General features: G+C 37.6%; 1 protein-coding gene across 3 annotated transcripts; it reads left to right on the top strand.

Annotated features, from left to right (window-relative positions):
* The first annotated feature begins 227 nt into the window (after positions 1 to 227).
* On the top strand, positions 228 to 10,143 carry MEE22 (maternal effect embryo arrest 22). 3 transcript variants are annotated; one of them, XM_090316864.1, is made up of 9 exons: positions 228 to 856; positions 944 to 1,058; positions 1,671 to 2,986; positions 3,716 to 5,187; positions 5,325 to 5,449; positions 5,588 to 6,360; positions 7,747 to 7,856; positions 8,863 to 8,907; positions 9,554 to 9,748. In XM_090316864.1, exons 1-8 carry the CDS (start codon positions 803 to 805, stop codon positions 8,873 to 8,875), a joined length of 3,978 nt encoding a protein of 1,325 aa, XP_090172990.1. In that variant the 5' UTR covers positions 228 to 802; the 3' UTR covers positions 8,876 to 8,907; positions 9,554 to 9,748. The 3 variants fall into 3 exon arrangements, with proteins under 3 accessions (XP_090172990.1, XP_090172989.1, XP_038893728.1); XM_090316863.1 differs by having other exon boundaries at positions 8,860 to 8,907; XM_039037800.2 differs by lacking the exon at positions 8,863 to 8,907 and having other exon boundaries at positions 9,554 to 10,143.
* Positions 10,144 to 18,423: the final 8,280 nt, after the last annotated feature.

Here is an 18,423-nt window from a genome sequence, read left to right as displayed (position 1 = left end):
TTTAATTTTCCATAATTTCCTATTTCACTTTTCTTTTCTTTTCTAATTTTCTTTTCTTTTCTTTGTTTATTTTTATATATTATAATTTCTTCGTATTTATGTTTTGGTGGTGCCTCATGGGCTTGATTTTAAAACAAAAAGAAGAAAAAGAAAAGAAAACCAACATTATATTTATTTATTAAAAAAACTATATTCCCTTTTTAAAATAAAATAAAATAAAAAACGTTATATTTTCTCCATTTTTTATTTCTTTTGGAACCCTACTTTCTCCTTCACCCTCTGCCACCCTCTTCCCTCCCATTACCCGGCAGGCAGCCACTGCGACCCAGCCAATCGGACGCCGCACGCCGCTCCTGCCCGAGGCCGCTACCGCTGCCGCTGCTCTGCCCAACGTCGGCACGCCCACCCTCGGTTGTCGCAGTCTTCTAGTCGCTCCCTCTCAAACCTTTCACACTTTGCCGCCTTCTGCGTAGTTGGCCTAAAATGGTGGAGTGGAAAAGGTAGCGCTGGAGAGGAGAAACTTGATGGCAGTTCTTCCTCAACGAAGTTTTTTATTCAAAAACTTGAAACTACCATGTGCCAAGAACGTACTTGTTTTATAAGATTTCACTGCACTCAGTCCTAACGAGTGGGTGAGTACTGAACTTATGCTACTGAATAACTCCCGGCTATTGATTGAAGCTGTGCACTTGCGGTTCTCCAGATCTTCCTTGGAGAACTCTAGCTTATGGGTTTGTAAGAGTTCAAGTGCAGTAATTCAATTGTTCGTTGTTTACCCTTTGTCTTTTACGGGCATTTGGAAATGGTGGAGGATGTTGTATCCAAGCCTGAATCATCTAATTCCTGCTGTAAAGTGGTAATGCTCTCTTTCTTCCTTCTTTCTCTTCTGCTTTTTGTGATTTGTTGATTGTATTTTATTTCATTGTGGTTCTTCTGGGTGCAGTGGAAAGATTTGTACATGAAGCTTGAAGAGAAAAGAGTTGCTTTTCGGCAGGTAGTCAAACTCCTTGATGAACAAAGCAAGAAGATTGAGGCGGAGAATCTTAATCTTAAAAAAGGTAGAATCTCAATCATAATGATTTTCCTCTGCCTATTTTTATATGTTGTAAGAACGAGATTTCTCTTAGCAGGATGGGTCTGGTATGCGGAAAGAATATTTATTCATTGTAGAACTTGTGGTACTTCTGCCAACGATAATAGGAGATGTGACATATGGTCAATTGAAAAAAAAAATGTTAACCAATTCAAGAAACTTTTTGTATCTTTCCTTAATTTGTGCCAACTGGAGAAGATTTTTATCATCGAATCAGGTCTAGTTTTTTTTTTCCTTCCCTTCACAGCAATGAATTTTTTTTTCCTAGATTGTTTAATTAACAGACAAATGACACCAAGTGTGTAATTCCTATCCCTTATTTCTTTTGTTTTGAGTGGTTCTATTTAAGAAGTAGATTTGATTCCAACCTTTATACAATAAAAGAGTCATCTTCTTGATATATGCATCAGTTTGGTGGTTTTTGTGTCACCTTGCACCTTGCCCTAATACTGGAGATGAAAAGATCTTTTGTTTAGCTGTTGAGCATGTGGATTTTAAAAGAAAGGCTATACTTCGTTGATGTTAGTTCATATCTTCTTCTTCTTCTTCTTCTAACATTGATAATTAATTGGTGTAGCATATGAGGAGGAAAAGGTTCGAGCTTCCATTGAGAGAGAGGGCAAAGACAAAGAATCTGCTATTAGAGTGTCTTTAGAGAGGGAAATTTTCGACTTGAAATCTCAAATATCTTCATTGAGAAAAAATGATGTAGAGGCAGTTAATGTTCGTGGGGAAGTAGATCATCTTAATGCACTTGTTGCTCAGGGTAAGAAAGAAATAATCCAACTAAAAGAACTTCTAGAGACAGAGAAGAGAAGGGCAGATGCTGAAAGAAAAAATGCTGAAGAGAGGAAAGAGGAGGCTGCCCAAGCAACTGTCAAGATTGAAAGGAGTAAGGCTAACGACTTGAGGAAATTTCACAAAGCTGAAATGGATAAGGTTAATGATTGCAGACAACAACTTGGGATGTTACAAAAAGAATATGAAGAAACAAAGTTAAAGTTGGCTAGTGAAACATCCAAACTAATTGAGGTAAAGAAAGATCTAGAGTGTGAAAAGCAAAAGGCTTTCAAAGAGAGAGAGCATGCAGATTCTGAGATGTCTAAAGCGCAGGCTTCAAGGATGCAAGCTGAAGTAACCATGAAGCAGGCTGGGGAAGAAAAATCTAGGGCTGACAACTTACTTCAGCAATTGGAAAGAAAGACTTGCAAGATTAAGGAATTGGAGAAGCAGGTCAAAGAACTTCAGACCTTGAAAAATTTTATTGAATCCTGTTGTGGCCAACACGTCAAGAAAACTAATAGTAAGGGTGCGAAAAAGAATGATAAAACATGGTTGGAAATGATACAGAGTAATGCAAATGAATTAAAGTTGGCTTTTGAGTTTTTGAAGGCTAAGGAGGTTAATACAATGCATAAGATGGATGAATATTTGGCAATTATAAAGGAGAAGTCAGTGGATTCCGACATGATGAAATCATCAGAACTGAAAAACCATTTGGAGATTTATCGCAGGAAGGCCATGGATGAACAATGCCGTGCTGATAAGTTGTCTCTTGAGTTAGAAGAAAAGAAAAGGAGAGTTGAGGAATTGCAAAAGAACTTACTAGAACTGAAGTCTTCTAGGAAATTAGTTGATGCATCTGGTGTATCTTTTGAACATGCTATGAGTTCTGAACTTGCAGAAATGAAGCTTTTGAAGAAAAGGCTAAAGTTTGAGAAAACGCGATTAAAACATGCTAGACAAGTGGCTAACTTGGAAAAAACTCACCGTTCCATTATTCAACAAGAACTGGGTCGTTTTAAGCTAGAATTTGTCCAGCTGTCAAATCACTTGGACAATCTACATAAATTTGCCTCTACTGGGACTAAGGATAACAATGAGTTGGAAAAGGTTGGTTTTTCCTTTTCAATTACTTGTTTGTTACCTTTTATTTAATCTTGTATGGATAGTATTGGCTATATTGATTGTTATATTTTACTGGCTATATTGATTGTTATATTTTACTGGCTATATTGATTGTTATATTTTGTTTACTTCTAAAGGCACAATGACATCACATTATTGTCATTCCTCTGTTGGATTGGTCTACCCACTTTTCACCCGAATTGATGTAGGTTGATTATTGGTAACAGTTTAAACTACACATCTTCATCAGTTTTCTGGTAACTAATTTTTACTAGCCTTGCAGTTAAGAACTAGTTGCTAATCATATCGACTTTAGATTCATAGTTTTGCTTCATAGTTTTGCTATACCTCACATGGAGCTGATTTAAAATGACGTTGTCGTCTTTTTTTGAATTATTAGTGATCTTAAAGATCTTTTTTCCTTTTATTCTTTATTTTTTATTTTTTACTACTGAACTGCTGAGAAGTGCAAGGATATTAATATGTTCACCTTCTCACTTGCTTTCTTCTTTATTTCCTTTCACCTATGTCTTGATGGATAGTTGTGGCACAAAGTTGTTTATGATTGCATATTCAGTCTTAATTGAGTTGTTACAGTCCTCTGCTATTCAACTGATTACTTAATTCATGGTAAATTTACTCTTCAAGGATTGTTGTTACTTAGTATTCTCTGCCCACTTTTGACTGAACACTTCTTTGTTGAATGGTTCACAGACAATGAATGCTAAGAACTTGCAAAGTTTGTACTCAAAGAAGAATATACGTGCTATAGAGGCATTCCAAACCTGGATGCCTAATACTTTCAGGCAGACCACCCCACAACACGGTGCTCCATTGCTTCCTTTGTCCGGAGGGAATCATATGACACCTTTATCAGGTATTGAATCTAGGTTGGAGTCCTTTCCTGGAGACTCTAACAGAAAAATGTTACAAAGTTGTGCAGTCAATTCCAGTACTGCATCTTTTTCTGATGGTCAATTGGTCGGCTCACAGGAAAAGGCTGGGCTTTGTTTGACAGCAACAAAACTGGTTGGAGAGAATTTGAATGTGCAACCAAGAATATCCAACTTATCTAGTGAAGTTAGTAAGATGAAAAGCAATGAAAAGGTTGCTATGATGGCTGAAAATAGCATCAGAAGCCCTATCAAAAACCATGTTGGAAGAGCTAATGAAAAAAAACAAAAGAGAAAAAGGACCATTGAAACTTTTGAATCCATTGATCATTTATATCAAGAGAGTAAGAAAATGCATTCTCAGATTGAAGAGAACTTGACTCTTTTGCATGCTTTAAACAGTCCTATAGAGAAGCCCTTAGAGAAGAGTGGACATGTGATATCAAATGTGCTTCAAGATTCTTCTGCTGAGAAGAAAATTCGGAAGAGAAGAAAGTGCCAGAAGAAAATAAAGGTGCAACATGTACTTGATGATAATGAGGTGAAGTTGAATAAAGTTGACACTGAAGTTTGTGCGCCCAAAAGTATCGGTAGACAACCTTCTCAACCTGTCAGCAAACTTACGGACAGTTGTCAGCCATGTTCAGAGGAACTTAATAATTCTGTCATAAGTGAACTTCAAAACTTGGAAACTTTTGGGAATATAGCAGATGTGGACTATATGAAATTGCTAGATTTGGATAGTGCTGCTGATGAGGAATGCTACAGGAGAGCAATGGAAATGCCACTGTCCCCTTCACTTCCAGGTATTCATATTTCTGGTGCTGAAACCTCTGCTTTGAATGATTTTGAGCCTTTAGTAGATGAATTCCATAAAGAATTGCCCGATGATAGAGAAGGTCAGCCAAAATCACATGACTATGATGTCATGGACGAATGCCAAGCTGATCCGTGTTTAATACACGGGAGACATGATAGGGATCTTTTTGATATTGTAGAGGCAGATAATAACTGTCTTGATCAGGTTGGGGTCATTGTAGGGATGCCTGGGACAAATGTTTCTCTCTCTGGTTGTGAAGGGGTGGGAATATCGGAAATTAAATCTGGAACCCTGGACAACTCTATCCCTGACTTCTGTGTTCTTTTCTCTAATTCAAATGACTGTCACAGCATCTTTAGAATTTTTTCAGCAACTAGGGCTTGTATGAAGAGGAGCTCTATGATTGGTAAAAAAGAGTGGATGGTGCAAGAGATTTTGGCTTCCCTTAACATGGAGCATGAACTTTTATTAAAGTAAGTGTTTCATTTGCTCTACCTTGCATCTCTATTATTTATACCAGTGCAAATACAAATAATTATCTGTTTTAGAAAAATATTTTCTATTTCATGATTCCTCCTCCCCAAATAATAAGCGAGTTGCTTAAATTCAGGGAGAAGACTTGTGTATTCTTTTCCTTGTTGCTGCTGAACTTCACCGTTGTTGCTGTGCATAAATATGGGAACTTTCTGAACTGCCACACCTGCTTGGATTCTTTTTCGGGGCACATATGTGAAGGTTTACTCTCTCTCTCTCTCTCTCTCTCTCAGTAATTTATGAATTAACGAATTTAGTTTATACTTTTTTTTTTGTGGTTTCATATTAATGATATTTACCATATTTCTTTCTTCTTTGTCTTCTTTTTCCTGTTGACAGCAATGCTTGATCTGGAAATAAGAAGTTTGTTTACTAAATTGCTTAGTTTGGACAAGTTACTTGCCCTCATAGAAGACTTCCTAGTAGATGGACGGATCCTGTCATGTGTCAATGGCTCTTTTGAGACATTGACAGAAGGTGTTTTGAGGGTCAATATCCCTATTAATGGTGTATACAGAATATTCTCACTTACCCCAGCATCAACAGAGTATTTGATTGCAGGGAGTTCCATACTAGCATCTATTTCTAAAGCAGTTCACCGTACTGATCTTCTTTGGGACGTATCATACAGTATTTTAAGAAGCTGCAGGTATGAGTCTTCGCTGATGTTAACATTGCTTCATATTTTTGCACATATTGGTGGAGATCAGTTTTTCAATGTGGAAGGTTACTCTACCCTGAAGTCTGTCTTGAAATCAATAATCATGCACCTTGAGATGGTCGGATCATCAGATGATGCTACTTTCACCCCTCTCAAAAGAAATTTCAGAACAGAGTTTGTTCAATGTGCTAATTGCCCTTTCTCAGAAGAAGCCATGTCTATGCCCATGGCTGTGTCATTCCTATTGGAATTAATCCAGAAGAATATATCAAATGAGATTATGGATGAAGATTTAGAAAATCCAACCAGTTCATTAAATCTGGAATCCTTGTTCAAAAGGAATTTAAAGAAGTTCAAGGTGTCTGATGATGAAGCACACTTTCTCTTCAATCCATCATTGTCTGATGTTACCAATATCATCTCATTGGTTGAACTGCTAGCATGCTACATGGTACTGGTCCTCACCTTTTTCTTTCGCTATTATTTATTTGACATTAGTCTGTTGATGGTTTGAGGACTCGCTTCTTGGTTTGGCAATTCACTTTGAATATGATGAAATTTGTTTGCGTGTATTTTAAAACTGAATTTCTCATCATATATATTATTATTCTTGTTTTTGTTCTAACCAAATAGGCAATAGAAATGCTTGTTTTCCTATTATCATGTATCCTATTTTTTTCTTTTTCTTATTTCTTTTTTTCTTATTTTTTTTTCTAGAGGAATCTGACAATTCTTATAGTAGATAGAGGGTATGGGATTTTACCAAATTTAATGTCAAGATGTTTGTTTCTAAACTCTGTTTTTTTTCCCTCCCTTTTCTTCTTTTTTTAATATTTTAAAAAAACTAATTATTTTTTTTATGAGCAATAATCAATTGGAATTTCATTGATAGAATAAAATTACAAAATGTGACAATTAGAGAAAGCTTCCCAAGCAAGGGTAGTAAGATCGTAATCACAGAGGAGCGGATCTACGCCAAGATGAAGTATATAACAGTTGTTTAAAAAAGATGGGAAGTCCGTAACTTTCATATAGATGTTGAAAGGAAGCTTTTCTGTCACGTATCCCCTTTTTTTTGGCTAGAGGAATGAGAATTTTAGAGGGTTAATGAGGTTGTGGGAAGAGGGTATCGGATTTTACCAAGTATAATGTTGATGACTCTTTGGTCTCCTGATTTCTTGCATAAAACACACCAATTTGGCATTGAAATTTTGTTGTTCAAGACTTTCTTTGGAACCACAATATTAGGAAAAGAGGTTTAGATGAAAAATCCGCATATGAATCAAGCTTCCTCTTTTATTTATTTATTCATTGTTATTATTATTTTTCGTATCCTATGTGCCCCTGTAATACAGCCTTTCAGCCGTATTCCATGACATAAAAGACTGTTCTGTCAATTTGTTTTTTGTGTCCAATTATTAAGATATTTTGTGTTCAATCGTTGAGAGACATTTGATTTGGTTTGCTACTTGCTGCTATTGTTGTATGCTTATCCTCAATGGGGTTGTTGTTCGATCTTTCTCATACCTGTGGTACACGCACAGGCATGCACATACATCTTTGTTAGAGTTCTGTTTTTTAGTAGTTACTGTCTGTTAGTTATGTGTGTGTTATATTTTCAGTTTATAATTGTGAAAATTCTACTTAAATTTTGCTTGCAATGGTAGCAACCTTGAAAGCATATCCTGTCTTGAAGTGGATTACTTTCCGTTACACTGCAATTAATGTAAATGCACATTTTAGTATGTGATAGTTGATATTTAATCTTGAGCGATCTGAACATGACGTTGCTTATCTTGAGATCCAGAGCTTAGATTCTTTTGCTTGTCAATTACAGAGCTGGAATTGGACATTCGCTAACATTATCTCTCAGCTGATGGAATTATTGAAGTCGTCATCCGTTATGAAGGGTCTTGCAATTGTGATTCTTCTTGGTCAACTTGGGAGGTAAAACAGTGCAATTCTCTGGGAATAAAAATCCTTGTCTAATTTGTAGTGTTAAATCTTGTTCTAAATAGTAAACACATGTTATAAACTAAACTTTTGCAGTCATAGGAAGCTTAGTACCTGACATAGGACAAGAATTGAAATGTCTGTCAGTGTGTCGATATATCCGTAAATCGGAGGTTCAACTTTGCTATTAAAGATTAATAGACCCCTCTGATATCTTTTATAAAATTTAAGTTAAAATATCATTTTGGTCCCTGAGTTTTGATGGTTGTTTCATTTTGGTTCCCATACTTTGAAATGTCCAATTTTAGTCTTTGTATTTTCAATAAAGCTTAAAAATAGTCCTTGCTATTAAATTGGAATAAAAAATAAGGTGAGTTGGCAAAAAAAAAAAAAAAAAAAAAAAGAAGCAAAAAATGTGAAATATTATTTGTCATTTTATTTTATTTTATTTTATTTTTACTTGAAATCATTGCTCTTTCCCCTCCCATCCTCTCGTCTCCATCTTCATCTCTTTTTCGTCAAACTTTCTCTCTTCCTCTTCTTTCTCTATTTCTTCCAGTTTCTTAAACTTTAAAAATCAAGCATGTGGGAGAGATTTGTAGGCATGCCATTCTGTTGTGTTTCAATTTGGTTTTATTGCTCACAACAACAAAAAGCAGGTTAAAACCCATGAAAGGGAAGAGAGGAAGTTTGGGGACCAGCCAATTCGGGTTTAGGTTCTGAAAGTGGGTTTTGGTGATGGGTTTGAGTGGAAGAGGGGATTTAGTGGGGAAGGAGGTATTAAGGAGGAGAAAGAAGGGGGAAGAGAGAGTTTGATAAATAAAGATGAAGATGGAGAGGAGAGGAAAGGGAGATGAATTCAAAAGTAAAAAAATAAAAATAAAAATAGTTGATTTTTTTTACCCCAAATGCTTGATTTTGAATTTTTTAATCATATTTCACATTTTTTATTATTTTTGTTTGCCAACTCACCAAATTTTTTATTCCAATTTAATAGCAGGGACCATTTTTAAGCGTATAGGGGACCAAAATTGGCCATTTCAAGGTACAAGGACTAAAATGAAACAACCATAAAATTACAGGGACTAGAATGATATTTTAATCTAAAATTTATAAAAATACATATAACACAACAAATTATCATCCATTAATCTCAATATAAATGCAAATAATAGTAATATTAATAATAAGAAGAATAAGAATAATATTTATAACTTAGTTTGGAAGTAAAAAGAATTAAATTATTAATTCAAATAATTTTTATAAATTTTTTATTTAAAAAAATATCCATTGATATCAATATTTTATCATATATCCATCGAAATATTTGTAAAATTGAAATCTTGAGATCGACATTGATATCTATATTTTCACCTTTGCTTGTGACTCAATTTTTTATTTTTTGAAATTTAAAATTGAGAAAGAAAAGCCAGTTATAAAGCTCCGACGGCTCTCTGTCTCATTTTTGTATAGCTTCTCGAGATTTTGCACATCCAGTTATTTAACTGTTGTTGTTGTCTGGGTTACTTCTGTTTCTTTTTCTTCTTTTGGCATCTGTAATGCACTGACATATGGATGCACAATTTTTCTATAGGGGAAATGCACAAATAGTTTCACTGGTTGCCCAAGCAGGCATTGAAATGCAAATTCTATTTCTGACCAGTCATCTAATTTTTAAATTTTAACTGCAGGTTTGGCGTAGATGCTGGAGGCTCTGAAGATGAGGGAGTCAAGATCTTGAGATCTAATCTGTCAGCATTTCTTTGCTTGGACAATACCATTAAATCTGGTCTGTGTGTTCAAATTGCTACTGTTTCTGCCTTGTTAGGCCTTCTCCCTTTCGATTTTGAAACAATCGTTCAATATAAAGTAAGCTATCTAGCCTCTTCGAGTCGTCATTATGCTGAGGTTAACTTAATAAAGACGTGGTTTTCTTTATTAAGCCCGAAACAGAAGGAGTTGTCACGTAGCATTTTACGAGTTGCTGTTTGCAATGTAAGCTGATATTTGATTTTCTTTCTTGATGCAACCTTAACCTAACCGAAGTTGCAACCTGTTTCTGCGGCTTGGATAAGAGTTATCCCAACCAATTTTTGAAGACTCACCTGTAGATATTTAGGAAATTGAAGATTTGTGCATATCTGTAGCCTAGTCTAGTTTTCTTCCACACTTTAAAGTGGGAGGATACATATAGTTTTATGTACTGTTTTTAACGAGTACATCAATATTCTGAATCAAAATTTGTACATTATCTTAGTAACTTCCAGTTTCATCTGCTCAACTTTGCTAGAATTTTGCCAGTTTTATATTAAAGGTGTCTTAAGTTTTGGCATCACTTGTCTGATGTTTGACCTCCAACAATAAAGGTATATTTTGGTTATTTTTCAATCTCTTGGTTAAGACTCCCGACAAGAACACTCAAGAAGACAGAGAACAAACAAGAATACTAAAAAATAAAATTATATTACAATATCAGTAAATAAATTATAATATACCTCAAAACATTCTAGAGGACAAGAATCCTCTTCCAAATTTTCAAAGGAAATGCCACAAAATTCTTCATACATTCCACTCAATCCGTTTCCTTATTTATAATTAAAAAGTACTAACAAATTTACGAGCTAATTACTAATATGCCCTCCCAATAACCATATTAATATTTTACTAATAATATTACTATTTCCCTAACTAGGGACATTATATTACTCTGCTCTTTGAAGATACCTTGTCTTCAAGGTGTTCTTTCACTTTTTTTTTTCTTTTTTCTTTTTTTGCAATAAAGAAACTTTGAACTCTGGCCTCCTTGGAAGAAATTGTCGTCTGTTTAGCCTTGGAAATACATTGGATTATAGTGATTTCACTTGCATTCAGCCCAATCATTAGCCCAAGACCCCATAAGCGTGCATAATCTTCTTTCTTCCCACAAGGCACGTGGCCCCGTTTAACAAGCTGCATATCCCTGGGCCAATTTCCATGCCAATTGTATTGGTCTTTAAATTTGAAAATCTTCCCCAACGGGCTAGACCCATGATCCCTCTTTGCTGGTTCAAACCTTTCTGAGCCCATATCCCATCTTTAAGAATAACAATTAGCTTCAAGTAATGCCAGCCCATACTCAAGCCCAAATTAATGCTGCCATGTTTTCCATTCTTTGGTCCCAATTTGCTTGGCTGATGAATTGGGCCTATTTGAAGCCCAAATTCCATGGGAGATTAGAATGTAGCCCTAGCCCATTTCCTTCTCTTTTTCTTTTTCTTTTTTACAGTTGTCGACCATCTCTTCCCCTCTAATTTTGTTCTCCTTAAGCAAATCAATTGGGCCTACAATCCCATCCCAAAATCCCTCATGAAATCAATTTTTCCAACCATCGGACCCACCACCTTACACTTCACGTGGGTATGCATTTTGTTACCTACTTTATCATGAAAATGGCACCCCCTTTCTTCCACCTTCTTCTTCGTCAACGAATGCCCTCATTCTCTGCACTTTTTAGCACATCCCATCTCCTTGTCTTCCCACCGTCTTTGCCTGTTAGTATTTCTGTCAACTGTCACATCTCCGAGTTTCGGTCTCCATGCCATCCCAACCAACGAATCATCGGCATCTTCTTCGTTTCCAACCGCTCGCATCCCTCTACTGATACCAGCACCACCTTCTCCCTCACCACTATCCATTCTCTCTTTCTTAGATGACAGTTAGAAAAGAGAGGTTGAAGGATATGGATTGACTCACGCTGCGGACGATAGCACTTAGACAAGGTAAACGATAGCTCAATTAAGTAGACGATAGGTAGCAAACGACAGTGGCAAGCCAAGTTTTCCTTTATGATTTCTTGTATTTGAAATATACATAGGTGAGGTATTTATACAATATGGAATCCCTAATCTGGGAATGCAAAAATAACTCAACAAATACAAATGATTAGAGATTTGGTTGTGACCAACCTATTCCTTTAGTAAGTCCTATTCTTTTGGTAGATAGGCAAGACTTTATGTGTTGGCATCCTTAATATCCTTAACATCCCCCCTCAAACGAGAGGGTAGTTCTACTACACCGAGTTTGGATCGAAGGTGGAAGAACTGTGAGTGTGTTAAGGGCTTGGTGAAGCAGTCAACGATTTGGTCGGAGGATGGGACATAACGAACATCAAGCTGACCATGGAGGACTTGATCACGAACGAAGTGAATTTCTGATCTCAATGTGCTTGGTTCGCGCATGAAACAAGGGATTAACAACTAGAGCACCGACGCTGAGGTTGTCACACCACAGGACTGGAGCCGACTTATGTTTGACACCAATCTCAGACAGTAGTTGTTGCACCCAGATGATTTCTGTAGAGGCATGAGCGAACGCTCTATATTCAGACTCTGTACTGGACCGGGCGACAACGAATTGTTTCTTGGAGGACCAAGAGACAAGATTACCTCCAAGGAAGATGCAATAAGCAACAACTGATTTTCGATCGTCTATGTTGGCTGCCCAATCGACATCGGAGAAGGCCGAAAGAGAGAGGTCGGACCTATGTTGAATATAGAGGCCAAAGTGTCGAGTGCTACTGACATATCTTAGAACTCTCTTCATCGCTTGCCAGTGAACGCTCATAGGTTGCTTTAAGTACTGGCTTTGATGATTAACCGCATATGTAATGTCAGGTCTCGTGGTGGTTAAGTACTGTAGGGTGCCAATCGTGCTCCGATAGATATAGGGATTGTCAAGAGAAGTGACATTAGAGATAGAGAGTTGCTTGTTTAGAACACTTGGAGAGTGTGCCGGTTTTAGATCTCTAAGGTCAAGGCGGTGAAGTAGGTCCTCGACATACTTTTCTTGATTCAGTAGAACTCCATTGGGGACCTTGTGCAGTTGAACTCCAAGGAAGTAATGGAGTTGGCCAAGATCTTTTAGAGCAAACTTGGAGTCCAAGGCTGTTACAAGCTTGTTTATTTCCTGCTGATCAGTGCCAGTGATAATTACATCATCAACATATAGTAGTAAGAGTATCAAGGCAGAAGTGCTCCGATATATGAAGAGAGATATATCAGACTTAGCATTCTGAAAGCCCCAGCTACATAGTGCTATTTTCAGTGTGTTGTTCCAGGCCCTTGGCACTTGTTTGAGACCATATATGGCCTTGTGTAAGCGACAAACATGATTTGATAGTTGAGGACCAACAAATCCCTGCGGTTGACGCATGTAAACTTCTTCATTGAGGACGCTATTAAGGAAGGCGTTATTGAAATATAATTGTCTCAGCTGCCACCCTTTGGATACCGCAAGGCTAATGATGATCCGGATGGTAGATTCCATAACCACTAGACTAAACGTCTCAAAGAAATCGATGCCCGGGTTTTTATGGAAGCCTTTTGCTACGAGGCGTGCCTTGTAGCGTAGAATGGAGCCATTAGGATTCCGTTTGATTCTGAATACCCATTTATTGTCAACAACGTTCATTGACGGTGACGGAGGAATCAAAGTCCAGGTCTGATTGTTCACTAGTGCTTGAAATTCATCACTCATTGCTTTGTTCCACTGCATGGTTTTGAGCACATCACTGACTTGGGTAGGTTCGGTTAGGGACCAGTCTTTTTGGGTTTGGGAGGACAGTATTTTGGGTTTGAAGATGCCTGCCTTTCTTCGGGTAATCATGGGATGAGTAGACATGAGCACGAGGTGTGGGACAGTATTGGGTGAAGACTGGGCAGGGGACGATGAAGGTGAACTATCAGTGGGTTGGGCGGTAGGCGATGGTGAGTCAGGTGGTAAACAATCACTAGGTAAATTATCGGTAGGTGAACGATCGTTGGGTGAGCGATTGCTGGGTAAGCAACTGATGGGTAGACGATCAGTGGACTGGTCACTAGACGATGAGGTTAAACGATCGTCGGATACACAATTGGTGGGTAGACGATAAGAGGAAGGATGTGGGAAGGCTAGATTGTCTGTAGAGGTATTAGCTGGTGATTGGGTGTGGGTTGTTTTGACAGTTGGTGAGAGTGAGGTTGTGGACGTAGAGGGCATGGAGTCACTGTGCGGTGTGACCTGACTGAGGGGAAGCTAGGAAACCTGATGGATGGCAACTGCTTGCTTGGCTGGTCTGCAAGCTGAAGGAAACACCTGACAAGGAAAGTACATTTCATCAAACACAACATGCCGACAGATGAATAGCCTGCCACTGAGGTTGAGGCATTTGTAGCCTTTGTGATTCATAGCCGGACCGAGATAGATGTACTTCTCTGTGCGATAGCTTAACTTATGTGAATTGTACGGTCTCAAGCAGGGGAAACATGCACACCCAAATATTCGAAGCTCCTCGAACCTAAGCTTCGTTTTGAACATCACTTCCATTGGAGACTGTCCATTTAGGATAGGGGTAGGAAGGCCATTAATCAGCAGAGTTAAGTATAAGAATGCATCCCACCAATGATGTAAAGGAAGATGTGCTTGTGCTAGAAAGGTTAGCCCTGTCTCAACTATGTGTTTGTGCTTCCTCTCAGCCCTTCCATTTTGTGCTAACGTATATGGACAGGTGTATCTGGAAGCAATGCCAAGCTAATGACAGACTTTGTGTATCTTGAAAAATTCTCCGCCATTATCCGACTGTAGAGACTTGATCAGTGTATTGAACTGAGCTTGTACCATGGTGAGAAAGTGTTGAAAGCTGCCACTATGTCACTTTTTAACCTTAGAGGGTAGATCCATGTGTACTTGCTGTGATCATTAACAAAGATAGCATAATATTTATACCCATCTGTTGACAAGAGAGGAGCTGGACCCCACAAATCAGTGTGTATAAGTTCAAAGGTTGCAGATGCTCTTGAGTTAGTGCTAGGGAAGGCTAAAGAATGCGATTTTCTATAGCTATAAGAATCACAAAAGTTAAGCTCTTCATTAGATAACATAGGGAGATTACAACTTTTGATAATAAACTCTAGTGTTTTGGACGAAGGATGGCCAAGCCTTCTATGCCATGTAATATTAGACACCCTATGCTTCAAATTGATTTCTGCACCCTCTAACTGATACGGTCCATCTTTAAGCATTCCCTTCATTACCGTTTGTCCCGTACCATTGTCCTTAACAAGAAAGTAATCCATGTGAAATTCAATAAACACGTTATTGCCTTTTTTTAGCTTAGATATACTGACCAAATTTTTTGCTATGGCAGGCACATATAACATATCATTCAGTTTCAAATTGCAAGCATCATTAGACAGACATGCAGTTCCAACATGAGAAATTTCTAGAGTATTACCATTAGCTACAGTGACTGCTTCAGTACCTGAGTATTCAGTCAGATTACCGAGATTGTTGATGTCTGAGGTAACATGATTGGAGGCACCATTGTCAGCATACCAATTTGCATCAGTCATGTTTTCTTGTCTTATCAGAAAGGGTTACTCCCATAAGCAGTGGCTAGGGCTGTTGGGTGAGGTTGTGTGTTTTTTGTCTGATTGTTGGGGAAGGATTTTCCCTTATTTTGAGGAGAACTGGGAACAAAATCTCTGTTATACCTATTGAAGCAGTAGAACGCTATGTGTCCCACCTTCCCATAGACTTGACACACAGGTTTGTTGTTGTTTCTTCCCCTGCCTCGACCTCTGCCATGGCCACCACCACCTCGTTGTCCTCCCCCAGTAGACTGATTTCTGCTATTGGACTTGTTGTTTTGGTTGACATGTCTAGTGTTTGTCATATTCACTAATACATTACTGACTTGGTTGAAGCCTACTGTCGTCTTTTGGTTTGACTGATGTTCCAATCTTCTTTCTTACAGGAGAAGTTTTGATTGAATATCAAGCCACGACATGTCCGCTCTCCCTTGGATCGTGGCCACGATGGCATTATATTCTTCATCAAGTTCTAGTAGTACCTGTGAAACAAGAGCTTTTGGTGGTACAGGACTACTAGCTTGCTCGAGATTGTCAACATTCATTTTCATAGTTCGAATGTACTCCTCCATTTTTCAAATTACCTTTTCTGGTTGTTTGAAACACATGTCTCAGATAATCTTCTTCAGCCCTGGACTGAACACCAAAGAGTTGTTGAATGCTGGTCCATAGATCCTTTGCACATTCACATCCCATCACTTGAATGGCAACCTCTAGTGTCATGGAATTATACAGCCAGCTGAGGAGAAGTTGATCTACAGCCATCCAAGCTTCATATTGAGGATTTACCTCAAGTGCTGTCGACGAGCTGGAAGCATCACTGCCGGAACTTCCTTCTATGCTGCGCGGAGTAGCTCTTACTCCAGTTGATCCAGTCGGTATGCTCTCACCGACTGCAGGTTGCAGAAACATTTGGAGACAAACTTTTTGTCTGGTCAGGTATCCTTCGAGTCAATAACTCCGAAGGATTGGAAGCGCTAAGTTTTTCCATAGGAGGAAATTGCTGCGATCAAATTTAATAGAGGTTATTTGATTGAGAAGTTGGTTCAAAGGTGGGCCGCTGAAGTTGGCTGTGCCGAGGGTGGCTCCTAGGTTTCCTTGATTGACGTTGGTCATTATGTGCTCTGATACCAAGTTAGAAAAGAGAGGTTGAAGGATATGGATTGACTCACGTTGCGGACGATAGCATTTAGACAAGGCAAACGATAGCTCAATCAAGTAGACAATAGGTAGCAAACGAAAGTGGCAAGCCAAGTTTTCCTTTATGATTTCTTGTATTTGAAATGTACATAGGTGAGGTATTTATACAATATAGAATCCCTAATTTGGGAATGCAAAAATAACTCAACAAATACAAATGGTTAGAGATTTGGTTGTGACCAACCTATTCCTTTGGTAAGCCCTATTCTTTTGGTAGATAGGCAAGACTTTATGTGTTGCCATCCTTAATATCCTTAATAATGACCATCGACTTTCGTTCGTGTGACTGGTTGTTTCTCTCCGTTGCAAAACCTCACTATCACTCCCTTCGTTTGTAGGACGAACGCCAAAATAAAATAGCAAACCCAGATGTTGTTCATGAAGAATGCCCGCCCAATGTAAAGGGATAACTTCTCTTCGCTACCGCTTTATTGGGTAATTTCTTCTATTTTCATCGACTGTATGCTCAAGGTGTTCCACAGAGGTTTTGATGGTTTTTCAAATTTTCTTTCGTTTAGTTCACTACCACCGACTTTTGATAAAAGCTTTATTTGTCATTTCTTCATCCATCTACCTCGCCTTCTCGTCAGAAATGTTTGTTCCCTTCTCTTCAATGCTTCTACCTCCTTTGATCAGTGTTTCCACTTCGATTGAGTCCTCGTCTCCGACCATCCCACCCTTCGCCATCGGCCATGGACACGAATGACCAAATATTTCTTCTTCTTTCCATCATCTTCATGAACATTCTCCTCAGTTTTCTCCGTCTTTGATTCATCGTCCTTTTCTCCTTTTTCTTCATTTGTTTTTCTTTTGTTGTGGTATGTGGTCATCCCACACTCGCGTTACTCGACCTTACCACATATTTTTTTTTTCGGTTTCTTTGACATCGATGGCCTCCAATAAGTACTATGTTCACTCTAAGCCCTGCCTTCCAGCTAGTGTTTTTCCTTTTTCCTAGGATCGGTATGGCAACCCTCAAAGGGGGGGAAGGTGAATAGGGTTTCTTTAAACTAACTAAAACTTTTTACTAATGTGGGCCCAATTAAGTAATCAATAAACTTTTTGCTAGCAATTAATTTAAACAATAATTTCAAGCATATAATATCAAAAAAAAAAAAAAAAATAATCAAGAGATTGACATAAACAAATTAAGAAAGGTAGTAATTAATTTTATGCAATGAATAATACTAACAAATTAATTGCAAAATTAAATCGGAGAGTGATAGAGAAATTGACACGGAGAATTTTATAGTGGTTTGGCACAACTGACCTACATCTACTTCCCAAGCTTCTCTTGGATATGTCACTACGAACTTGACTCTTTCCATGGCTTAGAGTCGAATCGTACAACGTTCTTTTTTCAAGTGCAAGAACAAACCCGATTCTTTTCATGGTTGAGGATCAAACCGTTACAACGACTCTTTTTTTGAGATTAAGAGTGACCCTTACAATAGTTTGGAAAAATAAATAGCACACTCAACAAACTCTCTAAAAGGGTGGATTTACAAATTTAGCATTCAATGAATCAATCATCACAACATAAAATATCTCTCTCAAGAAGAATATGAAAAGAAAAAAATTGAAGCTTGGAAAGAGAGCAACAATGGTGGGTTAATGAATTATGGAGGATTGAAAATAATAAAAATTGTTGTCATGACTTGGAAAAGAAGATGAGTTTAAATAGAGAGAAAAAATTGTTGAAATCCACGTTTAATTTGAGCCATTGGATCATGGAAAAGAAAAATCAATGGTGGAGATTTTAAACTTAACTAGCCGTTAGACATAAACAAAAAATAATATAATAATATATATATTTTAAAATCATTTCTTTTAAAACCCAATAAAAAGCAAGACCCACCATGTATCCAAAACTATCTGTTAGACATAAACATAAAATAATATTAAATTTATTTTCTTTTTAAATTCATTTTCTTTTTTTAACATCACTCCAAAAATAAAAAACCACACTCCATTGG

Source organism: Benincasa hispida, chromosome 8, assembly GCF_027475165.1.
Source record: "Benincasa hispida cultivar pf3 chromosome 8, pf3_genome.v1.1, whole genome shotgun sequence".
Classification (NCBI taxonomy): domain Eukaryota; kingdom Viridiplantae; phylum Streptophyta; class Magnoliopsida; order Cucurbitales; family Cucurbitaceae; genus Benincasa; species Benincasa hispida.
This window is presented reverse-complemented; position numbering and strand designations above follow the sequence as displayed.